The sequence below is a fragment of the Dipodomys ordii genome, unplaced genomic scaffold (assembly GCF_000151885.1).
Source record: "Dipodomys ordii isolate 6190 unplaced genomic scaffold, Dord_2.0 Scaffold243, whole genome shotgun sequence".
NCBI classification, from domain to species: Eukaryota; Metazoa; Chordata; class Mammalia; order Rodentia; family Heteromyidae; genus Dipodomys; species Dipodomys ordii.
In genome coordinates, this window is record NW_012267459.1 from 677,010 (window position 1) to 700,017 (window position 23,008).

At 39.8% G+C, this 23,008-nt stretch overlaps 1 protein-coding gene across 1 annotated transcript in view; it reads right to left on the bottom strand.

Moving 5' to 3' along the window:
• The window catches only part of LOC106000805 (phospholipid-transporting ATPase IB-like), a 114,237-nt gene that overhangs the window by 48,856 nt on the left and 42,373 nt on the right, over positions 1–23,008 (bottom strand). Inside the window, 7 exon segments of the mRNA XM_013036042.1 lie at positions 244–427; positions 7,118–7,290; positions 10,640–10,704; positions 15,490–15,628; positions 17,749–17,888; positions 20,578–20,662; positions 21,325–21,394. Coding sequence (XP_012891496.1) covers positions 244–427; positions 7,118–7,290; positions 10,640–10,704; positions 15,490–15,628; positions 17,749–17,888; positions 20,578–20,662; positions 21,325–21,394 — 856 coding nt within the window.

Below are 23,008 nucleotides of genomic sequence, written 5' to 3' on the forward strand. Positions count from 1 at the left end.
TTTATCAAGAGAGAGCACATTGTGAAACATAGTACAGATTAGGGAGAAAGAAGATTTTGCAGTTTGGCCACCTCCCTGGCTGATCAAAGTAATTCTCTATTGATCCAAAGTGTATAAAGAAAAAAAATACCTAAAGAATCCTAATTGTACAGGGTGGTTCACTTAGCCGTCAGCTTAGAGAAGTGGAGTGGACCAAAGATCTTTAATACCTTCCAGGCCTAGCAGGTATCTTCTGAAACTGACCTGTGCGATGGAGTAATCTGAGTTGTTGGTGGCCTGCATGCCCTCATTTCCACTGATTCCCACACCCACATGAGCCGTCTGGATCATACTGACGTCATTGGCGCCATCCCCCACAGCAAGCGTGATAGCCTGTACGTGCTTCTTAACCATGCCCACGATTTCAGCCTTCTGGAGGGGGGTCATCCTGAAAAAGAAGACAGGAACAACCACTTTGATTGTCATATTTGGATTCGATTTACTTCACAATCTTTACAAAAAAGAACAGTAATCTGTACGTATTAAATGTATTAAAATGGCTGTTATTGGTTAATTTCTTAATTAATTTTTCTTCTTACTTTATTTTTTGGAGGCAAGATCTCATACTGTAGGCCAGGCTAGCTTCAAACTTGCCATGGAGTCCAAGCTGGTCTTAAATTCACTATATAGTCTACCTGACTTTTAATTTACCATCTTTCTTTCTTAGCTTCCTCAGTGCTGAGATTACAGGATTATACCACTATTCTGAATTCCCAATTCTTTAGTTAAACCTTTTGCAAGTGCAAAATTGTTCCCCATCATCTCTCAGAAATGAAACAAAGACAAATTATACATTAACCGGTTCAATATATCAACAGAAATATGTATCTGTTGCTAAGCATAAATGTAGATCAGTTCTTTAAGTTATTGTTTTTCCTACAAATCCCTACTGTCTAAAGCTAATCTACTATATTAATTTACATTATCTTTTTACAGGTGAAGAAAAAAAAAGGTTTCTTGATTCTGATGCTATCTGAAAATATTCTCCCAAACTGAGCACTGGTGGATCACATCTATAATTCTAGTTACTCAGGAGGCTGAGATCTGAGGATCATGGTTCAAAACCAGCCCAGACAGACTGTGAGACTCTTATCTGCAATTAACCACCAGAAAAGTCATGAGTATAGGAGCTGTGCCTCAAGTGGTAGTATGCTAACCTTGAGCAAAAAAAGCTGAGTGACAATGTCCAGGCCATGAGTTCAAATCCCAGTACTAGCACATATATATATTTTTTCACCCAAAATGTGATATGTGATGTATCCTTTGAAAATTAAACTATATTCCTCTGAATTTTAATCATTCTGGGAAATTAAAAAACATGAGTATCAGCAAAGAGAGTCCAAGTAATGCTATGGTGACTAACAACAAAAGCTAAGCAACATAACGTAACAAATGTCTCATGCTATGTGTCCAATGAAGATTAACATCTATTATTGCTCCTTTATCCCTTCAGATATGCTACAAAAACAAATTTCATAATATTAAACAGTTTCAGGCTAGCAAACCTTGTCTGCCCCTGAAATATTTACGAAATATCAAGGATGTCCAGGTGCTGTGGCTCATGCTTATAGTCCTTCCTACTCAGATGGCTGAGATCTCACAACTACAGATGGAAGGAAGCCCAGGCAGATGAAACCTCAAGACTTTTATGTCCATTTCACCAAAAATCAGCTAGAAGTGGAGGTGTGGCTCAAGTGGCATAGCACCAGCTGTGAGTGAAAAAGCCAATTGAAAGGATAAGGACATGAGCTGAAATCCTAGTTCCAGGGAAGGAAGGAAGGAAGGAAGGAAGGAAAAAAGGATGAAAAGCAAAACTTTTTCCTCTTATTTATCATTTCACCTACTCAATAATTTTGGTATCAAAAACTCCTTCAAAACTCCCTTATCGGGCTATACAAAAGATTCTATTTTCTAGCAGGCAACTTAATACTTCCTGTCAAAACAGCTCCTAAGAATGAAATTTAAATTAGAGAAGTAGCCAAGATGCTGGAGAGAAGCCATTGATACTCTCCAGCATTTCCGCAACTTGGAAGCAAAACAAACAGAAAACAGCTTCTCAGCAAGGTTTTGAAGCTGAAAATCAAAGCCACTAGGTAGGGAGAAACTGCTATGGCAAAGCCACTATGATCCTCCAGGGGACCTGGAACTGTAAAGCATTTAAAAAGACGTTTTCTCTGAAAAATACTGACTCTGTAGTGAGGCTCATAAACTAAAAGCAAGATAAAGGTTAGGAGTTACAATCCCTTACAATTTTAGCTGTCCTGTCCTGACTCATCCTCTCCTAGAGTTACTCTGCCGCCATCTTGGAAGCCAGGACGGAATGGAAAAGAATGGTCATGATGCCAGGAAGCAATGACTCTTATAACAAGACATCACTTGGTCAATTCTGAGACAATGAACTGTCAGACCACATAGAACATACCTGTGACTGAGACATTTTAACTATTTGTACTTTCCCTCCTACTCTTAATTCCTTGTCTACTTAAACCTATAACTCATGTATGTGTTCTTTGGATGGCTGAAGATGTACTGAAATGCCATCTTCCCAAGCATGACTGTGGCTGCATAAGCCATGTAACAAGCCTTCTTTCTCTGCACGTCATCTTGCCTCAATTTTGGTGTATGAGGGCAAATGGCTGGACCTGACCTGTGGACTCCTCGACTTTTCAGTTTCTAGTCTAAAACTCTGGCTTCAGAAGCAGCTTGAAAATGATATGAATAAGGTATTGGGTGGAAACTCTTCAAGTCAAAACAAGAATCTTTGAGAGTCATCTCAGTTAGTCTGAGGGGCATTTTATTTTATTTTTATTATTTTTGTGTTCATGTGGTACTAAGGAATCAAACCCAGGACCTCATGCATGCTAGGCAAGCACTGTACCACTAAATCACATCTCCCAGGCCCCCCCCACCCCTTTTTTATTGATGCCGGTCTTGAGGCTTGAATCTTTTGGTGATTAATTGGAAATAAGAATCTTATGAGCTGGTGAGGGTGGCTCATGCTTGTAATCCTAGCTACTTAGGAGACTGATATCTGAGGATTGTGATTCAAGCCAGTCCTAGCAAGAAAGTCCATGAGACTCTTCAGTTAATCACAGAAAAAGCCAGAAGTGGTGCTGTAGCTCAAGTACTAGCCTTGAGCAAAAGGAATTTAGAGCCAGCGTCCAGGTCCAGGGTTCAAGGCCCAGGACTGAGAAAATGAAAAAAAGAAGAGTCCTACAGACTTACCTGCCTGGGCTTGCTTTGAACTTCAATCCTCAGATCTCAGCCACCTGAGAGCTAGGATTAGAGGTATGAGCCCAGCACCTGGCTTTCCTTTTTACTTTTGAAGACAGAATCTCACTTTATATACCAGTGATCACCTGCACTCTGGCTTACTATTTTAGACTTCCCACAGTTGCTAAAATAATAAGCATGTGCCACCATGACCAGCTTCCTCCTGGTGAGATGAGGCATCATGAATTTTTCTTCCTAGGATGGCCCAGAATCCTCCCAATCTTGGCTTCCCATGTGGTATTACAACTATAAACCACTATGCACAGCCATGGGTTAAGAAGAGGTCTTGTGAAATTTTCTGCTTGGACTAGGTTTGAACCATGATCTTCCAATTCTCACTTCCAAGGGTTCTGGGATTAAAAATGCAAGCTTTAGCTGGGCACCAGTGGCTTACACCTGTAATCCTAGCTACTCAGGAGGCTGAGATCTGAGGATCACAGTTCAAAACCAACCTGGGCAAGAAAGTCCGTGAGATTCTTATCTCCAATTAACCACCAGAAAACCTCAAGTGGCACTGTGGCTCAAGTGGTAGAGTACTAGCCTTAAGTTGAAGAGCTGAGGGACAGAGCCTAGGCCCAGAATTCAAGACCCACGACTGACAAAAAAAAAAGCAAGCCTTCCCTACACTGAAATTAACTCCTACATTATCCTATAAACATTCTAGTTCCGTGCTTTTATAACTTTATTTTGGGAGTGGTTGGTGATAATAATTGTGTTACAATAATGGTTTTTGTTATTGCTGTTGGCTTCCTTTCCTCTAAGTAGCAGTGAAATAACATAATATAACTTAGCAGATGTGCAAATTACAGTGGAAAATAAGTAATGAGAAAGCAAAAATCCTCCAAAGTCAACAACTAACTCTACAGTAATAGTCACTAAAGATAATTAAGTGGATGAAATCTCAGATAAGGAATTTAAAAGAATGATTAATGAAATTAGAGGATAGCCATATATACCTGAATGAATTAAAAGAGAATTTAAGTAAGCAACTGAAAGAATTAAAAGAGAATACAAAGAAGCAGCTAAGTGAACTAAGACAAAGCACAATATGGAAGAATTCAATAAAACTATAGAAATTCTAAAAAAATTTAGATCCTGGAAATGAAAAAAACACAATAATTCAAGTAAAAACTTGTTGAAAGCTTCACACACACACACACAAACACACACACACACACACACATACACAAAACTGAGTCAGATTGAGGATAAAATATCAGAGTTTGAAGACCAAGTAGATGAATTAGAACACTGAAATAAAGATAAAAAATATAAGAAAAAACCATCAAAACATATAAAACCTCCAAGACTCCATTAAAAGACCAAATCCATAAGTTATAACATGAGACATAAGTATGGGTATATCACAATAAATACCAATGATATCCTGGAGATCATCAGAGCCTCTTTTGGAGTGTAAGTTGCAAAGAGAAGACTCTTTTGGAGCATGAGGTGGGAGTTTTTTTAAAAAAGATAGGTGGGTGTGATTGAAGTGCTTTATGTGACTATTTTAATAGAATAATAACAAATTGAAAATTGTATAAAAAGGTGGGGATAGGAAAGAATAATATACTGTGTTTGAAATGAACTTTACAATTTGCAGGGGGATGGGAGTAGGGGGAGGGAAAACTGGAGAAAATAAGGGAGAAAGTAACACTATTTGAAAATAAATGTACTCATTACCTTTCTTATGTAATTGTAACCCTTTTGTACATCACCTTAATGATACAATTATTTTTTAAGAAAAGAAAAATTATTCTTAAGAAAGAAAGAATAATTTAGAAGTAATGAATTTTATCAAATACATTTAATGTGTTTACAAACATCACAATTAAGCTACTGTACAATTAATAGGCACTAACTTAAAGTATTAAATAACCCCCAGAGAGTTCCTTGATTAAAGTGAACTATAACTTTTGGACTTGGTGTGGTGGTACATGACTATAATCCCAGCTATGCAGAAGGTAGAAAAGTAGGAAGATCATAGTCTGAGACAGGCCAGGCCAGGGATCTGGAACTTTGGGTGATCTTTGAGCTAAATAAAATAATCATATCTGGAAGTTCAATTCACTAATATTTTATTTTTATTTTTGTCAGTCATGGGGCCTGAACTCTGTGCCTGGGTGCTGTCCCTCAGCTCTTCAGCTCAAGGCTAGCGCTCTACCTCTGCAGCCACAGTGCCACTTCCGGTTTCCTGAGTGGTTTATTGGAGATAATGGTCTCACAGACTTTCTTGCCCAGGCTGGCTTTGAACTGCGATCCTCCTGAGTAGCTAGGATTACAGCCATGAGCCACTGGCACCTGGCCTATCGTCAATATTTTTTTTTTTTTTTGTTAGTCATGGGGTCTGGGTGCTGTTCTCAGCTCTTCAGCTCAAGGCTAGTGCTCTACCACTTGAGCCACAGCACCACTTCCTGCTTTTTCTGTTTTTATGGAGCTGAGGTATCAAACCCAGAGCTGCATGCATCTGAGGCAAGTACTTTATCACTGAGCCACCTTCCTGGCCCTTTCACCAATATTTTAATAATTGGTTCACCACTATTTTCATTGACAAACAAGGAACAACTCTTGTAAATGGTTCCATTATCTTGTCAGTTCTAGTCAATTTAGTTACAGATGCTTTGGCTTTGTTTTGTTTTTTGCCAGTCATGGGGCTTGAGTGGCTGGGTGTTTAGCCCAGCAGAAGGGCGCCTGCCCAGCGCGCAAGGCCCTGGGTTTGGTCCTCAGCCCTGGAAAAAAAAAAAGCTACAAAAGACCAGTCATGGGGCTTGAACACAGGGCCTGCCTTGACATGGTCCATGATTTGCTCAAAGCCAGCTCTCTACCACTTTGAGCCACAACTCCACTTCTGGTTTTCAATCAGTTAATTGGAGATAAGAATCTCATTGACTTTCCTGCCCTGGCTGGCTCTGAACCAATTCCTGAGATCTAAACAAGGATTATGGGTGTGACCCACCAGCACCTGTTAGCTGCTTCGGCTCTTCTGAAAACCAATTTTGTTTTAATACAACATCAATTTTCCCCTAGACTTCAGTGGACTTTCCCAGATTTGCCCCTCATTGGACATAAACTTAAGATTTTTTTTTTTGTCGGTTGTGGGGCTTAAACTCTGGGCTTGGGCGCTGTTCCTGCACTCTACCACTTGAGCCACAGCACCACTTCTGGCTTTCCAGTGGTTTATTGGAGATAAAAGTCTCACAGAGTTTCCTGCTTGGGCTGGGTTTGAACTAAGATCCTCAGATCTCAGCCTCCTGAGTAGGTAGGATTATAGGCATGAACGACCCATGCCCGGCTCAGACCTTTGTTTTAACTAGACATTTCTTTTGACTTGCCATACATCAAGAAGCACTTTTACCACTGAAAATTTATAACTTGCTTTAGTAAATCTTTAATTTTTAGTAATCTAAATTTAATCTTTAGTAAATCTTTTTTTTTCCAGTCCTGGAGCTTGAATTCAGGGCCTAGGCACTGTCCCTGAGCTTCTTTTGCTCAAGGCTAGCACTCTACTGCTTGAGCCACAGCGCCACTTCTAGCTTTTTCTGTTTATATGATACTGAGGAATGGAACCCAGGGCTTTGTGCATGGTAGGTAAGCACTCCACCACTAAGCCACCTTCCCAGCCCAATCTTTAGTAGATCTTAATCCTGACAAATAGAATAAAATACAGACTTTTGCATTTTAGTTTGAGCATAGAAATTTTCCAAGTAGCAACTTTTCCTCAACAAAACTTCCATTTCTGTTTATATATTTTTTTCTGTAAAGAGTAATGTGTACACAGTAGCAGGGGCAGCAAATGTCTTCTTACCTACAGCATAATACTGTTCTACAGGAGAGAGCCAAAGTTAGGAACTTCCTCTGAATGTCAAAATTGAGGGCATGTTTCAATGTTTCACCATCAATGATTAGGGCCACGCCATTCTCTTTGCCTAACATACAGCCAAACTCTTGACAATTCTCATCAATCATTTGTTTTGTTGCCTAAAACAGAGGAGGAAAAGAAGTAACTTTATGTTGCTCATTTTAAATATAAATGAATAGACACCTGAATAAAGCTAGTGGGCTGAGGTATGCTTTGGCTTCATTCTTCTTTTATAAACCTTACTGATAGGGAGCTAGGCACTGCTGGCTCATACTTATCATCTTACATACTCAGGGGAGGTGAGATCTGAGACCTGAGCCAGCCCAGGCGGGAAAGTTCATGACACTCTTCACTTCAATTAACCATCAAAATCCAGAAATGGAGATGTGGCTGAAGTGGTAGAGTGCCAGCCTTGAGAGAAAAAGCCAAATGAGAGCTCTAGGGCCTGAATTCAAAAACTAATGCTAGCATTAAAAAAAAATCACCAATGGGGCAGAAGATATAGCTCAGTTGTACAATGTATGCTTAGGCAAATGCAAAGGCCTTCACTCAATTCTTGGTACCAAAACAAAAATCACTAAACTGGTGTCAAAAAGTAAATAAAAGATCGCTTGAAGTGTCTCCCTCCACTCCACAGTATTGATTTGAATGGCTTTGTCATTGCCGATTGGTCCTGGTTATAGATATAGATGGTAATGGATCAGGCCTGACATTTCATTTCCAGGCAGGCAATGCCTAGGTGAGGGGCGTAGAGGAGTAGCAGTAGCAGGAGAAGGAGTGGTTTATCCTGACACTAAGCAGCCTAGCCATAACCTATCCTGTTCTTTCAAGTATGCCAATGGCATGTGTTTTGATAAAATCATGCTAATTGCCACAGTTTACAAACAAGAAGTTCCAGCTAGTTCATAACCTCACTACCGGTATAGACTTCATGCTCCAACAAAAACAATGGATGGGAAGTGGATCAAAATTCAGATATGGAATCTAGCTCTATCACAAAGTCAGATTAGAGAATTGCATATGATATCACAAGGAGTGACAAATTCAACCACTAGACTGTCTAGTTAGAAGATGCCTACCAACATTCTAATTTCAGCCATTTTATTGGAAAAGAAGTGATTTAAAAAGCCCTGTGCTAGTGCCTCATGTCTGTAATCCTAGCTATTCCTGAAGCTGATATCTAAGGATGGTTGTTTGAAACAAAACTGTGCAGAAAAGTCTGTACAACTTTTACTTACAATTAACCAGCAAAAAGCCAGAAGTGGAAGGTTGACTCAAGTGGAAGAGCACCAGCCTTGAGTGAAAATTAGAGTGTTCCAGACTTGAGCAAAATAGCTAAGCTAGAGTTCAAGGCTCTAAGTTTGAGAGCAGCACACACACACACACACACACACACACACACACACACACACACACACAAAGTGATTTAGAATCTAGAAGAAATTGATGAGAGATGAAAGAAACTGATGTATGGATGATCACATTTTATGATTATATGAAAATTCAGTACCAAACAGAGACAGAAATAATCCACACAGACAGAAGAGTAATGCTTGCCTAGGACCAAAAAATGGGGAGAAGCATAAGAATCTTTTTCAGAGTTAACAAAACAATCAAAATTTTATTGCAGGGTTTTTCACACATATCTGTGCATATATTAAAATCCATTTTACTCAGATGAATTACATGCTCTCTCAATCAATAATGCTGTGTTCCTGAGAACAAATTCACATTATTAGGGAAATACAGAAGTGTGTTATAGCAAACCAGAAAGGTCAGGGGATTTTTGAAAAATAATTAGTAGATGGAAACAGAATATAGAGTAGATATCTAAAAAGATGTCGGTCACACTGACTTATATAGCAAAGACAGACATCACTCAACTTAAGATATGGGCACTGCTTCCCTTAGCATTTTATCTCACTCTATTCTGTGTTCTTGAATATTTTATCCTTTAGTTATAGCCATCACACATCACATGCAATTGTACGGGAGAAAGGGTAGAAGAGAGGAAAATTCAGAACGTGGATTGTAATGGCTGATAACACAGGAGTCACCTAGGGACTTCTTCCTTAATGGCTTTTAAAACTATTTCCCACTCTCCAAGACGTTCTCAGCCACTCATCCCCATCTTAACCAGACCCTAGGGATGAGCCTTCGTAGTAAAGGGGAATATAATACATTTGGTTTCTTCATATACAAAATGGGAGGGGTAGTCAGCAAGGGGCATTTCTCTGAAAATGCCACATTAGTGTTGAAAATACTGCAGATAGACTGACTAGAACCTCAGGATTATGCAGAGATGAATGTTGCACAGGTTCTGTTGGACTATTTATTACCAGCCTCTGTGTCACATTGAACATCTTTGTGACTATTAGGTAAAACTTCACCTTGAGCTGAAGAGCTGAGGGATAGCGCCCAAGCTCAGAGTTCAAGCCCCACGACCGACCAAAAAAAAAAAAACCTTTTAGAATGTATTTTTAAACTTTAACAAACTGACTCTATAATGCTAGAATGTTAACATTTTAAATCTGTGTAAGAGATTTCCTTACTCGTCTGTAACTCAATTACATGATGCCCCTACTAATGTATTAGCCAAATGCATTGACCAGAGACTTTCTTCTGTTCTGTGACTACATGTAATCTCATCCAGAATAATCTGAATCCATGTTCTAGAGCTATGGTCACTCATATACTGGGCTCCGTAGAGCAAGAGCTGTGTTTTGCCTTCTCACAAGTAATTTTAAAACACAAGAAAAATCAACATCTGAGAGACTAAGCAAGCATAAGAATTAGGTTGAGATGGAGGTCTGGCTCAGTTGGTAGAGTGCTAGCCAAAGAGCAAAAGCATCAGGTTACTGAGCTTGAGTCCCAGTCTCAGATCAAAAAAATAAAAAATACAAAAGAAGAAGAATTAGATTGAAATATGGCACAGATAGGGTTCTTGTGTTTTCTTCTCCAGCCAGGCTGAGACTGCAATCCTCCTACTTATGCCTCCCAGTAGCTAGGATTATAGGTGCATAACACTGTGTCTGACTTGTAAGTTGAAATGATCTCACTCATATTTAGCTGATCTAGATCTGCCATCCTCCTTATCTTCACCTTCTGAGTTGCTTCAGTTACAGATATCCTTAAAGAAAAATAAGGATCTGAGTCCTAGATTTGGTATAGCATCCGGGTGGTGACAAAGGAAAAGTCTCAACCAGTTGGAGCATGAGAACTCACCAGAGGCAGAAAGCAGCAGCAACCTGACAGAATTTAGAGATGTGGAGGCAAAAAAAAATGGGGGAAAAGCAAGACTTTCCAATGGATTAGAGTCTGAGTTCAAAGTAATCTTACATAAATTTTTAAGGAGTTGAGATACCCCTGCCAGTAACTATTAATATTTATTTAATTTTATTATTATTACTTTATTATATTTATTATTAATTTTTATTAATAATTGAGTTTGTTTTTTTAATCACTTACCTCAAATGAATTTGCATTCATATGGATACGAGGCACATTCCCTGATATGAGTTTGCAGGAATAGGCTGTAAGGAGAATGATAAAGATGTCCTATTTGAACATTCAATGTTTTCCACAAGCACCTCTTCTTTTTTCTTTTCTTTTTTTTCAGTCTTGGGGCTTGAACTCAAGGCTCTATCACTTGAGCCAGAGCACCACTTCTGACTTTTGGTGGTTAGATGAAAATAAGAATCTCTCAGATTTCCCTGGCCAGGATGACATGGAACTGCCATCCTCAGATCTCAGCCTCTTGAGTTATTATATTGCTTTTTTTTTCATTCCTTCCCTCCCTCCTTCTTTCCCTCTCTCTCCTTCTTTCTCTCTCTCTCCCTTCTTTCCTTCTCTCTCTCTCTCTGTCCTGTGGCTATTTCAAAGTCTAGTATCCCATAATAAAAAACCAAGCAAGGTGTTAACAGAAGGAAAAGGAATGAAAATGTTCATTTTAATCTTAGCATACAACTTAAATAGAAATGTATTAGAACTGGGCGCTGGTGGTTCACACTTGTAATTCTAGCTACTCAGGAGGCTGAGATCTGAGGATCATGAATCAAAGCCAGCACAGGCAGAAAAGTCCCTGAGCCTCTTATCTCCAATTAAGCACCAGAAAACCAAAAGTAGCGCTGTGGCTCAAGTGGTAGAGTGCTTGCCTTGAGTTCAGGGACAGCACCTAGGCCCAGAGTTCAAGCCCCACGAGTCACCAAAACAAAACAAAAAAATAAACAAACAGAAGTTGACTACACCTAATGAATAAAGATAATAAGATCTTAACATTTTTCTCTCTCTCTCTCTCTTTTTTTTTTGTTGGTCATGGGCCTGAACTCTGGGCCTGGGCACTGTCCCTCAGCTCTTCAGCTCAAGGCTAGCACTCTATCTCTTGAGCCACTTCCAGCTTTTTCTGCTTATGTGGTGCTGACGAATTGAACCCAGTGCCTCATGCATGCAAGGCAAGCACTCTACCACTGAACCACCTTCCCAGACCCAAGATCTTACCATGTCTGTGGACTTTTTTTTTTTTTATTATTTCTAGACATGTACTTAAATCCAGGCTTTATAATTATTCCAACTCTGAATCTCTCAAATTCTACTCTATCAAACTGCTATCTCAACCTTGTTATGATGAGTAGATAGACTCTTAAGAGCTTTAGAAGAAAGTAAAGATTAGTTAAGGGAAGAGTCTTTATTAGGTTCAAATACAAGCTCACATCTCTAACTAGAATGAAACTGTTCCTTGAGATATACTGCCCTTACTATTACTTACCTTCATACAAGAAATGATTTAAAAACAAATGGAACAGGTCCTTGAGAAGTTGCCTACTAGCCAGTTGCTTCCTCCTCCCCTATCCCCCCAAAATGTTCCTAAAGGGATAGGATTTGAGAGATTGAGTAAGGGAAGGAATGAGCCTTGCTGTACAAAATAATAACAGGCAATGATTTAATACTAAGAGCAAAGTCTGCCAAATATTGAGCAAGGCAGAACAGCATGTCTCTCCCTTCTTACAAGTTCTATTTTTATCTCTGAGAATTAATGACCACCCTAAGGAGATGGTATGTGTACACAACTCTGTGTTAAATCCCAAAGTTGTCTACTAGCTTACTCTTTAGACTATTTTATTATAACATGTGTGTGTGTGTGTGTATGTGTGCGTGTGTGTGTGTGTATCCTAGGTCTTGAACTCAGGCCCTATGTGATATTACTAAATATTTTAATCAAGTCTAGTACTCTCCTACTTGAACTACAGATTTACTTCCAGGATTCTGGTGACTAAATGGAGATAAGAATCTCATGGACTTTCCTGCCCAGACTGGCTTCAAACCCCAACCCTCAGATCATAGCCTCCTGAGGATTTAGGATTACAGGAATTAGCTACCAGTGCCTGGCTATTTTATTATAACCTAAAAAATTACTTAATTTTATTTTTTGGTCAGTCATAGAAGTTGAACTCAGGTCCGAGGTACTGTCCCTGAACCTTTTTGCTCAAAGCTAGTACTCCACCTTTGAGCCACAGCTCCATTTCTGGTTTTCTAGTGGTTAATTGGAGATAAAAGTCACATGGATTTTCCTGCCCGTGCTGGCTTCCAACAGCAATCCTCAGATATCAGCCTCCTAAGTATATAGGATTATAGGTGTGAGCCACTGGTACCTGGCTTATTATAATTTTTTATGTCTAGGATTATAGTCATGAGCCACAAGTACCCAGCTGATAAATTAGTTTGCAAAATAAACTTTTGCACATCAATAATGGATTATTCTTGGGATAATTTTTCTAAGGACTTGACTCTTCACATAAATCTGTTTTGTATAGGTTGGAATTGAATTCCTTTTGGATATTAATATACTATATTCTTATAAGTTTATAAGTCTCTTAGTCAATTGGAAATCCATTCTTAGTGGAAATGTATATGGTATGATTTTTTTTAGCTTTTCCAAACATGTACAGACACAAAGAAACAAAAGTGACCTCTAATTGCTACAGATTGAGAATGTCTGCTTGCCTACTTTATTGCCATCTGTTCAAGTACAAGGAAAACATAGGCTGAAATTTTTGTCCTTTCCATTCATTATTGGATCATCTAAAACTTCCTAATGCAAGCTTCTTTCTTTCAAATGAAATGATCTTTACATTCAATTTGTACTTCAAAGTCTGCACATTTTTGCTTTTTTGGTTGCAGTGGTTTCTCAAAGTCAGAGACTGTAACCAAAAGGTATTTTTTTTTTTTGGTCATGGGGTTTGAACTTTGGGCCTGGGCACTGTCCCTCAGCACTTCAGCTCAAGGCAAGCACTCTACCACTTGAGCCATAGCACCACTTCTGGTTTTCTGGTGGTTAATTGGAGATGAGAGTCTCAGGGACGGAGTACCAGTGGCTCATGCCTGTAATCCTAGCTACTCAGGAGGCTGAGATCTGAGTATTGCAGTTCAAAGCCAACAAAGCAGAAAAAGTCCGTGAGACTCTTTTTTTTTAATTAAGTTTTTTATTGTGAAAATACTGTACAAAGGAGTTACAGTTACATGAGCAAGGTAATGAGTACATTTCATATCCAGCATTGTCGCCACCTCCTTTGTGTGAGACTCTTATCTCCAATAAACCACTCCGAAAACTGGAAGTGGCTCTATGGCCCAAGTGGTAGAGCACTAGCCTTGAGCTGAAGAGCTAAGGGACAGCGCCCAGGCCCAGAGTTCAAGCCCCACAACTGACAAAAAAAAAAAAAAGTATCACAGGCTTTTCTGCCCTGCTGGCTTTGAACCATGATCATCTGATCTCAGCCTCCTGAGTAGCTAGAATTATAGGCATGAGCCACCTGTGCCCAGCTAAAGGTAATTTTTATATAGTATATAGTATATTTTGTGAGTGTGCTGGTACTGGGGCTCAGTCTCAGGGCCTGGGTGCTGTCCCTCAGCTTTTTCGCTTAAAGCTGGAGCTCTACCTCTTGAGCCACTCTCTCTATTGCAGCTTTTTGCTGGTTAATTGAAGATAGGATTTTCATATACCTTCCCATTTTGGCTGGCTTTGAACCTAAATTCTCAGATTTGAGCCTTCTGCTGGCTCAGATTTTAGGTTTTAGGCACTGGAACCAGGTTTATGTAGTATTTTTTAGTGCATTTGAGGTCAGGTGCAGAATTTCCCCCCTGTGCTATCATGTTGGCATGATAGTCTCAGGGTTTTGACTGTCTTCAGCTTCAGCTTTTTGGATTAGGGATTCTCTGCCTGTATTGATACACTAATTGTCATGGCATGTGGCTACTTAGGGCACAGAGCAGAAGCTCATTGTTGTTGTTGTTGTTGTTGTTGCTGTTTGTCGGTTGTTGGGCTTGAACTCTGGGCTTGGGTGCTGTCCCTGCACTCTTCAGCTCAAGGCAAGCACTTTACTGCTTGAGCCACAGTGTTACTTCCAGTTTTCTAGTGATTTATTGGAGACAAGAGTCTCGTGTACTTTCCTGCCTGAGCTGGCTTTGAACCGTGATCCTCAGATCTCAGCCTCCTGAGTAGCTAGGATTACAGGCGTGAGCCACGGGTGCCCAGTTCAGAAGCTCATTGTTGAGGCATGTTATCAGAAGCTCTCCGAAGGTAACAGAATTCCATGCTGGTCTGAAAACATGCAGCACATTTGAACGTAGTCTGTTTTCATCTGTGACCACTGTCACAAACAAATCCTAGCCTATCAATTCCTGCTAAATCCTAGTCAAAATGTGTTCCTTGACCATGACCCACCCTGTGTATATAATTATTGTCTGGTGGTAACTCAAATGATGCTCAAAACCATCATTATATTTAGGCAGGCAGTGAATAGTGTTTACAATGTCTTCACTCTGCCCAATACTTTAGAAAGAACAAGTACCTTTTCATTTAGTTCTTGTAACCCATGGATGTACTGTGATTATCTTTATGTAATAAGAAAGTAGTGTTGAAAAACTTATCCTCAAAGGCACCAGTTTATAAAAGTACAGCAAAAGATTCAGGCTCAAACTCTGGTCCTTCTAACTACAAAGCTCAAGATTTTCAGCCACCACCCTCTTCATTGCTCTTTCAAAGAGGTAAAGAGCTAAGTGCCAGGAGCTCATGCATGCCAGTCTCTCTCCTGGAAAGACCAAGAAGGGAAGGATTGAGGTTTGAAGGCAACTCAAGAAGAAAGTCTGTGAGACTTTTATTTCTAATTAACCACCAAATAATAAGACACTACTTCAGCTGTAGCTCAAGTAGTAGAATAGCAGCCTTGAGTAGCAAAACTAAGGGACAGCACCCAGGCCCTGAGTTCAAGTGCCAGAAAACAGTAAAAAAAAAAAATCAAACACCTTTTTGTTACACCTGTTACCTATGTTAATTGCAGTTTCTTGTTTATCTCCTGTCAACACCCAAATTTTTATGTTTGCTCTCAGTAAAGTTGATATGGTTTCTGGAACGCCGGCTTGAAGACGATCTTCAATGGCTGTGGCTCCAAGCAGCATAAAGTCCTAGATGTTTTTTGAGAGAGTATTTTTTGTATTACTAAAGATTCAAAAATAAGATGGAATGAATTAGGAAACACAGATATATAGCCTAATTGTTTATGTAACTTCTATGTATGTCCACACATTTTTCCATTCTTTTCATTTTTTATTTGTACTACAGTGAGAGCAATCCAGCATGCAGACATTCTTATTGACAATAAACCTACAGTAAAGATAAAGACACATATAGATTAAAAGTAAAGGGATGGAGAAAGATATACTGTACCATCTTAACACAAATAAAAGGCAAGATTATTTCAGAGAAAACATACTTTAAGAAAGGAAAATTATCAAGTACAAAAGCCAGGTGCCAATGGCTAACAGCTGTAATCCTAGCTACTTAGGAGGATGAGATCTGAGGATTGCAGTTCAAAGCCAGTCCAAGCAGGAAAGTCCATGAGATTCTTTTCTCCAATTAGCCACCAAAAAGCCAGAAGGAGAGCTGCGGCTCAAGTGGTAGAGTGCTAGCCTTGAGCAAAAAAGCTCAGGGATATCACCCAGGCTGTGGGTTCAAGCCACAGGACCAGTACACACACACACACACACACACACACACACACACACACACACACACACACACACACACACACACACACACACATTTACCCAGGGAAGACAGATGAATAATCAATAGACATATGAAAAGACCCTCAATATTAATCACTAAAGAAATGAAATTAAAACCATAGTGAGATGTAATTTCATAGCCAGTAGGATGATTATAATTAATAAAGGACAGTGACAGGAGTTGATGAAGATGGGAAAAAATTAGAACTTTTATATGCTAGGACTGAGACTGTACAACAGTGTGGTCACTTTGAAAAACAATCTGACAGCTACACAAATAGTTTTCTATGTAGTTACCACATGACCTCACAATTCCAAAATCAGAACAAAAAAGGAAGCAAGTCACTAAAGAATGCATATCATATAAGTCCACTTATAATTTTCAGTAATTTTTAAAATCTTATTATGAAGGTGATGTACAGAGGGGTTACTTATAATTCTAGTTGTCTGAAAGAGGCAAACCTATAGGGTTAGAAAGCAGATGGGTAGGTGCATAGGGCTAGAAGTGGAGAAATGGAAGAACTGTGTGAATAATCATGGTCATGGGGTTTTGTAGGAAATGTTGAAACTATTCTATTTTCATTGTTTGATGGGTATGCAAATGTGAATATAGTTATGATATCTTACAGTATATTTAATGGGACTCGTGATTTCAAATACAGAAATTATCTTCCTTACCATTCCCCCAACAAGAAAAGAATTTAAAATCTTATGATTCCCTAAGGGGAAAATAAGAAGCAAAGGTATTAGCCTAAGAGCTTGGAAGAGGGCCAGAAAATACCCCAGTAATTTTGAACAAGAGATGTCCTCCTAGGGCTAACTATGTTTTGGTCAAACATTTTTAAGAATAAAATGCAGAGTTTATTGACTCAAAGGAACAGAAGAACTCTAAGCCAAGAATCTAAGGAAAAGATTGCCTAAAGATCAATGAAATTTCAGAGGCTCTAGCAGAAATAAATTCACTATGACCTCATAGTGATACTCTCCAACTCATAACACTGCCCTGGAGAAAAGGAACACCCAGAACACCCAATACAAATGCATTCAAACTTACATTAGAACTCATAAGACTATTCAAAGATATGGGTGAAAAGTGCTCCCAATGTTTTATTGTTAAGTGCTCCCAATTTGTCATGTGAAAAATTCATGCTTCAAGCATGTGGTGAACACATGCTAACTGTAATGCAGAATGTATGCCTTCAACTTATGTAACTGAATAATACAGAACAAATAAGAACACACACATATAAAGACAGAGGCTGGAAGTGTATACATCAGACCCTGCTCATTACCCCAGCACTGTAGATGATTATGCATTATTCTAGCTTATTTTTCCATAATGAGCACTACAAATTTTTGACTGGAAGAAGTACAAAAACAGTTGTAAGACTTTAGCAGTTTCAGGATATGATTCAGAAACACAGTTTGATACAGGTGGAAGAAACCCACCAAACTTTCACTGATTTTATATCACTGACAAGTAGATTTCCTTCCTGTGTTGCTCTCAATTGACTTACCTTTTCAATGATATCGTAGCAATCCTCCAGTTTTTTAATTCGGTCATATAAGTTGGTGCTAGCTTTCTCATACTCCTTCAGCCAGTGCTCATATTCCTCCTCAGTTAAATCAGCATAAGCTACACAGAGAGTTCTCAGACCTGCGAGATCATGGCATAGCATAGTTCTATGACTAGCAACCAGGGAAAAGTCGAACATGAGGGGGAAAAATATCCAAAAGCATTGTTTTTGGCAGTATTGTTTTTTTTTTGTTTGGTTTTGTCATACTAGAGTTTTAATTCAGAGTCTTGAACTTACTAGGAAGCTGTTTTACCATCTGAACCATACCTCTAAGCCCTTTTGACTTTATTTTTTGAATAGGGAATCCCACTGATTCCCTAGGCCAGTCTGGAATTCAGTACTTCTGTTTTAGCTTCCTGAGTAGCTGTGATGACAGGTATATGCCACTGTGTCCAGCTTTTATTGGTTAAGATGAGCTCTCATAAGCTTTTTTGTGGTCGGTCATGGGGCTTGAACTCTGGGCCTGGGCGCTGTCCCTCAGCTCTTCAGCTCAAGGCTAGTGCTCTACCACTTGAGCCACAGCGCCACCTCTGGTGGTTTATTGGAGATAAGAGTCTCCTGGACTTTTCCTGCCCAGGCTGGCTTTGAACCTCGATCCTCAGATCTCAGCCTTCTAAGTAGCTAGGATTACAGTCGTGAGCTACCAGCGCCCAGCTTCTCGTAAGCTTTTTTGCTAAGGCTAGTCTCAAACTGCAATGTTCCCGTTTCTCTGCCTCCTGAGCAGCTAGCACGATAGACATGAATCCACTGTATGGATAGTAGCAATGTTTTAAAACCAGGGCCTTGTGCACACTAGGCAGGTGCTCTACACTTGAGTGACACCTCCAGCCTTTTCTGTTTTTAATTATTTCTCAGTAGGGTTTTGTACTTTTCCTGGGATGACTGAACCTCAATCCTTCTCTGCCTCTAGCAGACCTAGTATTTGAATTAAGAGTCTGCCCCAGGGCTGGGAAGGTGGCTCAGTGGTAGAGTGCTTGCCTTGCATGCATGAGGCCCTGGGTTCGATTCCTCAGCACCACATAAACAGAAAGAAAAAAGCCGGAAGTGGTGCTGTGGCTCAGGTGGTAGAGCACTAGTCCTGAGCTGAAGAGCTGAGGGACAGTGCCCAGGCCCAGAGTTCAGGCCCCACAACCGGAACCCCCCCCCAAAAAAAAAGAGTCTGCCCCACGACCGACAAAAAAAAAAAGAGTCTTGCTAACTTTTGCCCAGGTTGACCTCTAACAATGATCCTCCTGTCTCTGGCTACTGAATAGCTGGGATTATAGGCATGAGCTACTGCAACCACAGGAAAATCTAGAAGTATTTTGAATATACTTGATATGGACTGCTTATCATGCTCCAGCTCCTTTCCTTACTCCTCCTGTGCTATGCCTGCTTGTCCATATAGTTCTAGGTTCTCCTATCTCTATATCTTGCATGGAGAGCCATACAGGTCTATCTTCTTTAAGTCTCTGCCTAAAACACTGCCTGATACCTTACCCTGTTTTATTTTCTTAATTATCATCATAATACTTAGCACCACCTGATATTATCTACTTGTTGATAAATCCCTTCAAGATTTGAGCTTTATAGGTTTATTTACTGCTAGGCTAGAGGTTTACAACAGTATATAGAACTTAATAGATTCCCAATAATTGTTTGTTGAATGAATGAATGAATGCGCAGTTTTTCTGTTATGGTCAAATAATTTCTAAATTAACAGAATATTAATTTTTTTTTGTCGGTCGTGGGGCTTGAACTCTGGGCTTGGGCACTGTCCTTGCGTTCTTCAGCTCAAGGTGAGCTCTCTACCGCTTGTGCAACAGTGCCACTTCCGGTTTTCTAGTGGTTTATTGGAGGTAAGAGTCTCATAAGACTCTCACGGACTTTCCTGCTGGCTTTGAACTGCAATCCTCAGATCTCAGCATCTTGAGTAGCTAGGATTACAGGTGTGAGCCACCGGTGCCCGGCTCAGAATATTAATTTAAACTAGATTTTGTGAGAAAAAAATTTTTAAATACTAAGTGTACTATACTTCAATGACTCAGAAAAAATCCATACTTGGAGATTCCTTAGAAATTAACTGTCTATAGAATACATGCATGTTGCTCTGTATAATACTGTTCTTCCTGTATGTTTCTACATATTTCAGCCTGTGTACAGCACATCTATATCTTAGGATTCCAATGAAATCAGGTGCCAGCGGCTCATACCTGTAAGTCTAGCTACTCAGGAGGCTGATAACTGAGGATCACAGTTCAAAGCTAGCCCCGGCAGAAAAGTCTATGAAATTCAAAAATCTAGAAGTGGAGGTATGGTTCAAGTGATAGAACACCATCCTTGAGCAAAAACATAAAGTCAAGCAAGAGTGAGAGTTCCTTAGTTCAACCTCAGTGCTGGCACAAAATGAAAGCTAAAGGGAAGTGGAGGGCGGAAAGAAGAAAGGAAGGGAGGGAAAAAAGAGAAGGATAGAGTGGGGAGAGAAAGAAAGAGAAGGAAAGGGAGGAACAGAGGGAAGGAGGGAGGTAGAGAGGATGGAGGGATGAAAGGATAAGACTAATGAAATATCCAAAGTACAATGTGAAAAACTGAACTACTGAACTTGATCGTAGGGACAGGATAGGGAAGGATGGGGCAGAGCCATGGGAGGAGGGACATTGACCGAAATGCATTATACTCATAACCTGAGTTCTGGAACTGGAACTCCTTTGTACAGCTACTTAATAATAAGAAATTCACTTTTTAAAATAAAACAATATTTTCAAAAGGACTCTAAGAATCTTTACTTACCATTTGTAGCAAAATATTCCAGATGGCTTAATGTGTCCTCCACAAACTCAGAATTTTTTGAAAGTCTCTCATAAATCACTGCATCCTATATTATTTAAAAAAAAAGACTCCTCATGATTAACATTTTATACAAAGATTCAAATCCAAATTCCAAATGCTGCTTGAGAATCTTGTTAGTCATAAGAAGTGTGAGGAGTTGGAGCAGCCAGAAGGAAAAGACAATTCCAGACTTTCAGAGATAAGATTTTAAGGTTGAATTGCTCTACTCTAAGCTAAAATGTCATAGTTGCTGATTGGGCTGCAAATGGTTTCAGCTATGTGAGATTCAGATGACAAGGTTACTCACTGCTGGTAGGTTATACAAAGAAGCTAAATGATGCTGGCTGCTAGTGGTTCACACCTGTAATCCTAGCTACTCAGGAGGCTGAGATCTGAGGATTGCAGTTTGATGCCAGCCTAGGCAAGAAAGCCTTATCTCCAATAAACCACTCAGAAAAAGCTGGAAGTGGCCCCGTGGCTCAAGTTGTAGATAGAATGCTAGCCTTGAGCAAAATGAATAGTATCCAGGCCCTGAGTTCAAGTCCCAGAACTGCCCCCTTCCCCACCATTTCCCAAAAATCCAGACCTATGGCAAAACACAGGAAATAGATGAATGTGGTATTAAATATCCAACAGTATAAAAAGTATGTTACCAGCCAGGCCCCAGTGGCTTAAGCCTCTAAGTGAGTATTGAATCATAATACTTACTGCCCCTTTGCAGTAGAGCCGAAGCTGGCCCATGGGCGTCCGGACAATTACAGACATTCTTTTCCGGTTGCTAGAACAATATTTTTTTTAAGTATCATTACTTTCCATTTTCTTCAGTACATGGTGCTAACACAGACACACACACACACACACACCAACACATACACACACACACACACACACACACACACACACACACACACACACAAAACCAAAAAGCTAATCAGAAGAATTTCAGTAGTTCAAGTCCTTAGCTGACAGTGAAAAGGTCAACATGTTTCTTCAACTGCCACTATTTCCTTTTTCTAAACAAACTAAACAAACTCGAGTTCTAATTATAAACCGCAGTATCTTTTCTAGTTCTACTTAAGAATGAAAAGACAATTCTGAAGTGTTGGTGATTCCTCCCTATAATCCTAGCTTCATAGGAGTCTGAGACTTGGGGAATCATGCTTTGAATCTCCATCTTCAATTAACCAGCCAAAAGCTGGGCTGCAAGTATGGCTTAAGTGGCAGAGCACCAGCTATGAGCAAAGAAAACTGAGAGCATGAGGCCCTGAGTTCAAGCCCTGGTACCAACACACACACACACACACACACACACACACACACACACACGTAAAAGTGCTGTAAATAGGAAATGAACTACTTAATAATAATAAAAATTAGAAAAATAAAAATTAAAAGAGAATTGGGAAAAAAACACAAAGCAGATCATAATTTCCTGCTAATAACTAATATGCCTCCCTTAGAAAAAAATCAAATTCCTATAAAGACCCTGTAAAGCCTACTTGGAATTTACCAAACCTATCTCCTGGACTCCCGCTCCTTCTATATCCTGGCACCATATTGATCCCACGGTGGTTCTGGACACCAGAAAAATCTCCCCAGCGCCTTGGATCCAGCTGTATCTATCTGCCAAGGAGTGAATATGCCCTTTCCACTTAGTTACCTGGCTGCCTCTTCCCATCTTTCCAAATTCTACCTGAATTACACCCCCAGAGCTAAGTGAAAATTTTGATGACATACAATAACTGATCTACTAGTAGTCAAATATTAAGAAAGGGGAAAGCTAGAATGATCCATGAGATATATCTTATTGTCATAAAGATTTTTTAAAGAGACTTTTCTGTGTGTGTACAAGGGGGAAAATTGGAGCTTTTTAAAAAATATAATCAAGGGGCTGGGAAGGTGGCTCAGTGGTTAAAGCACTTGCCTTGCATGCCTGAGGCCCTGGGTTCGATTCCTCAGCACCACATAAGCAAAAAAAAAAGCCGGAAATGGCGCTGTGGCTCAAGTGGTAGAGCGCTAGCCTTCAGCTGAAGAGCTGAGGGACAGTGCCCAGACCCAGAGTTCAGGCCCCATGACTGGACCCAAAAAATATATATATATAATCAAGTTGGAAGACTTGTGTCATTTAAGAATAATCGGCTTGCAGGGCAATAGTGGCTCACACCTATTATCCTAGCTACTTAGGAGGCTGAGATCTGAGGATCGAGGTTCAAAGCCAGCCCAGGCAGGCAAGGCTGTGAGACTCTTATCTCCAATAAGCCACCAGAAAACTGGAAATGGTGCTGTAGCTCAAGTAGCAGAGCACTTACCTTGAGCTGAAGAGCTCAGGGAGAGCGCCCAGGTCCAGAGTTCAAGCCCCATGACCAACCGACAAAAAAAAAAAAAGCTCAAG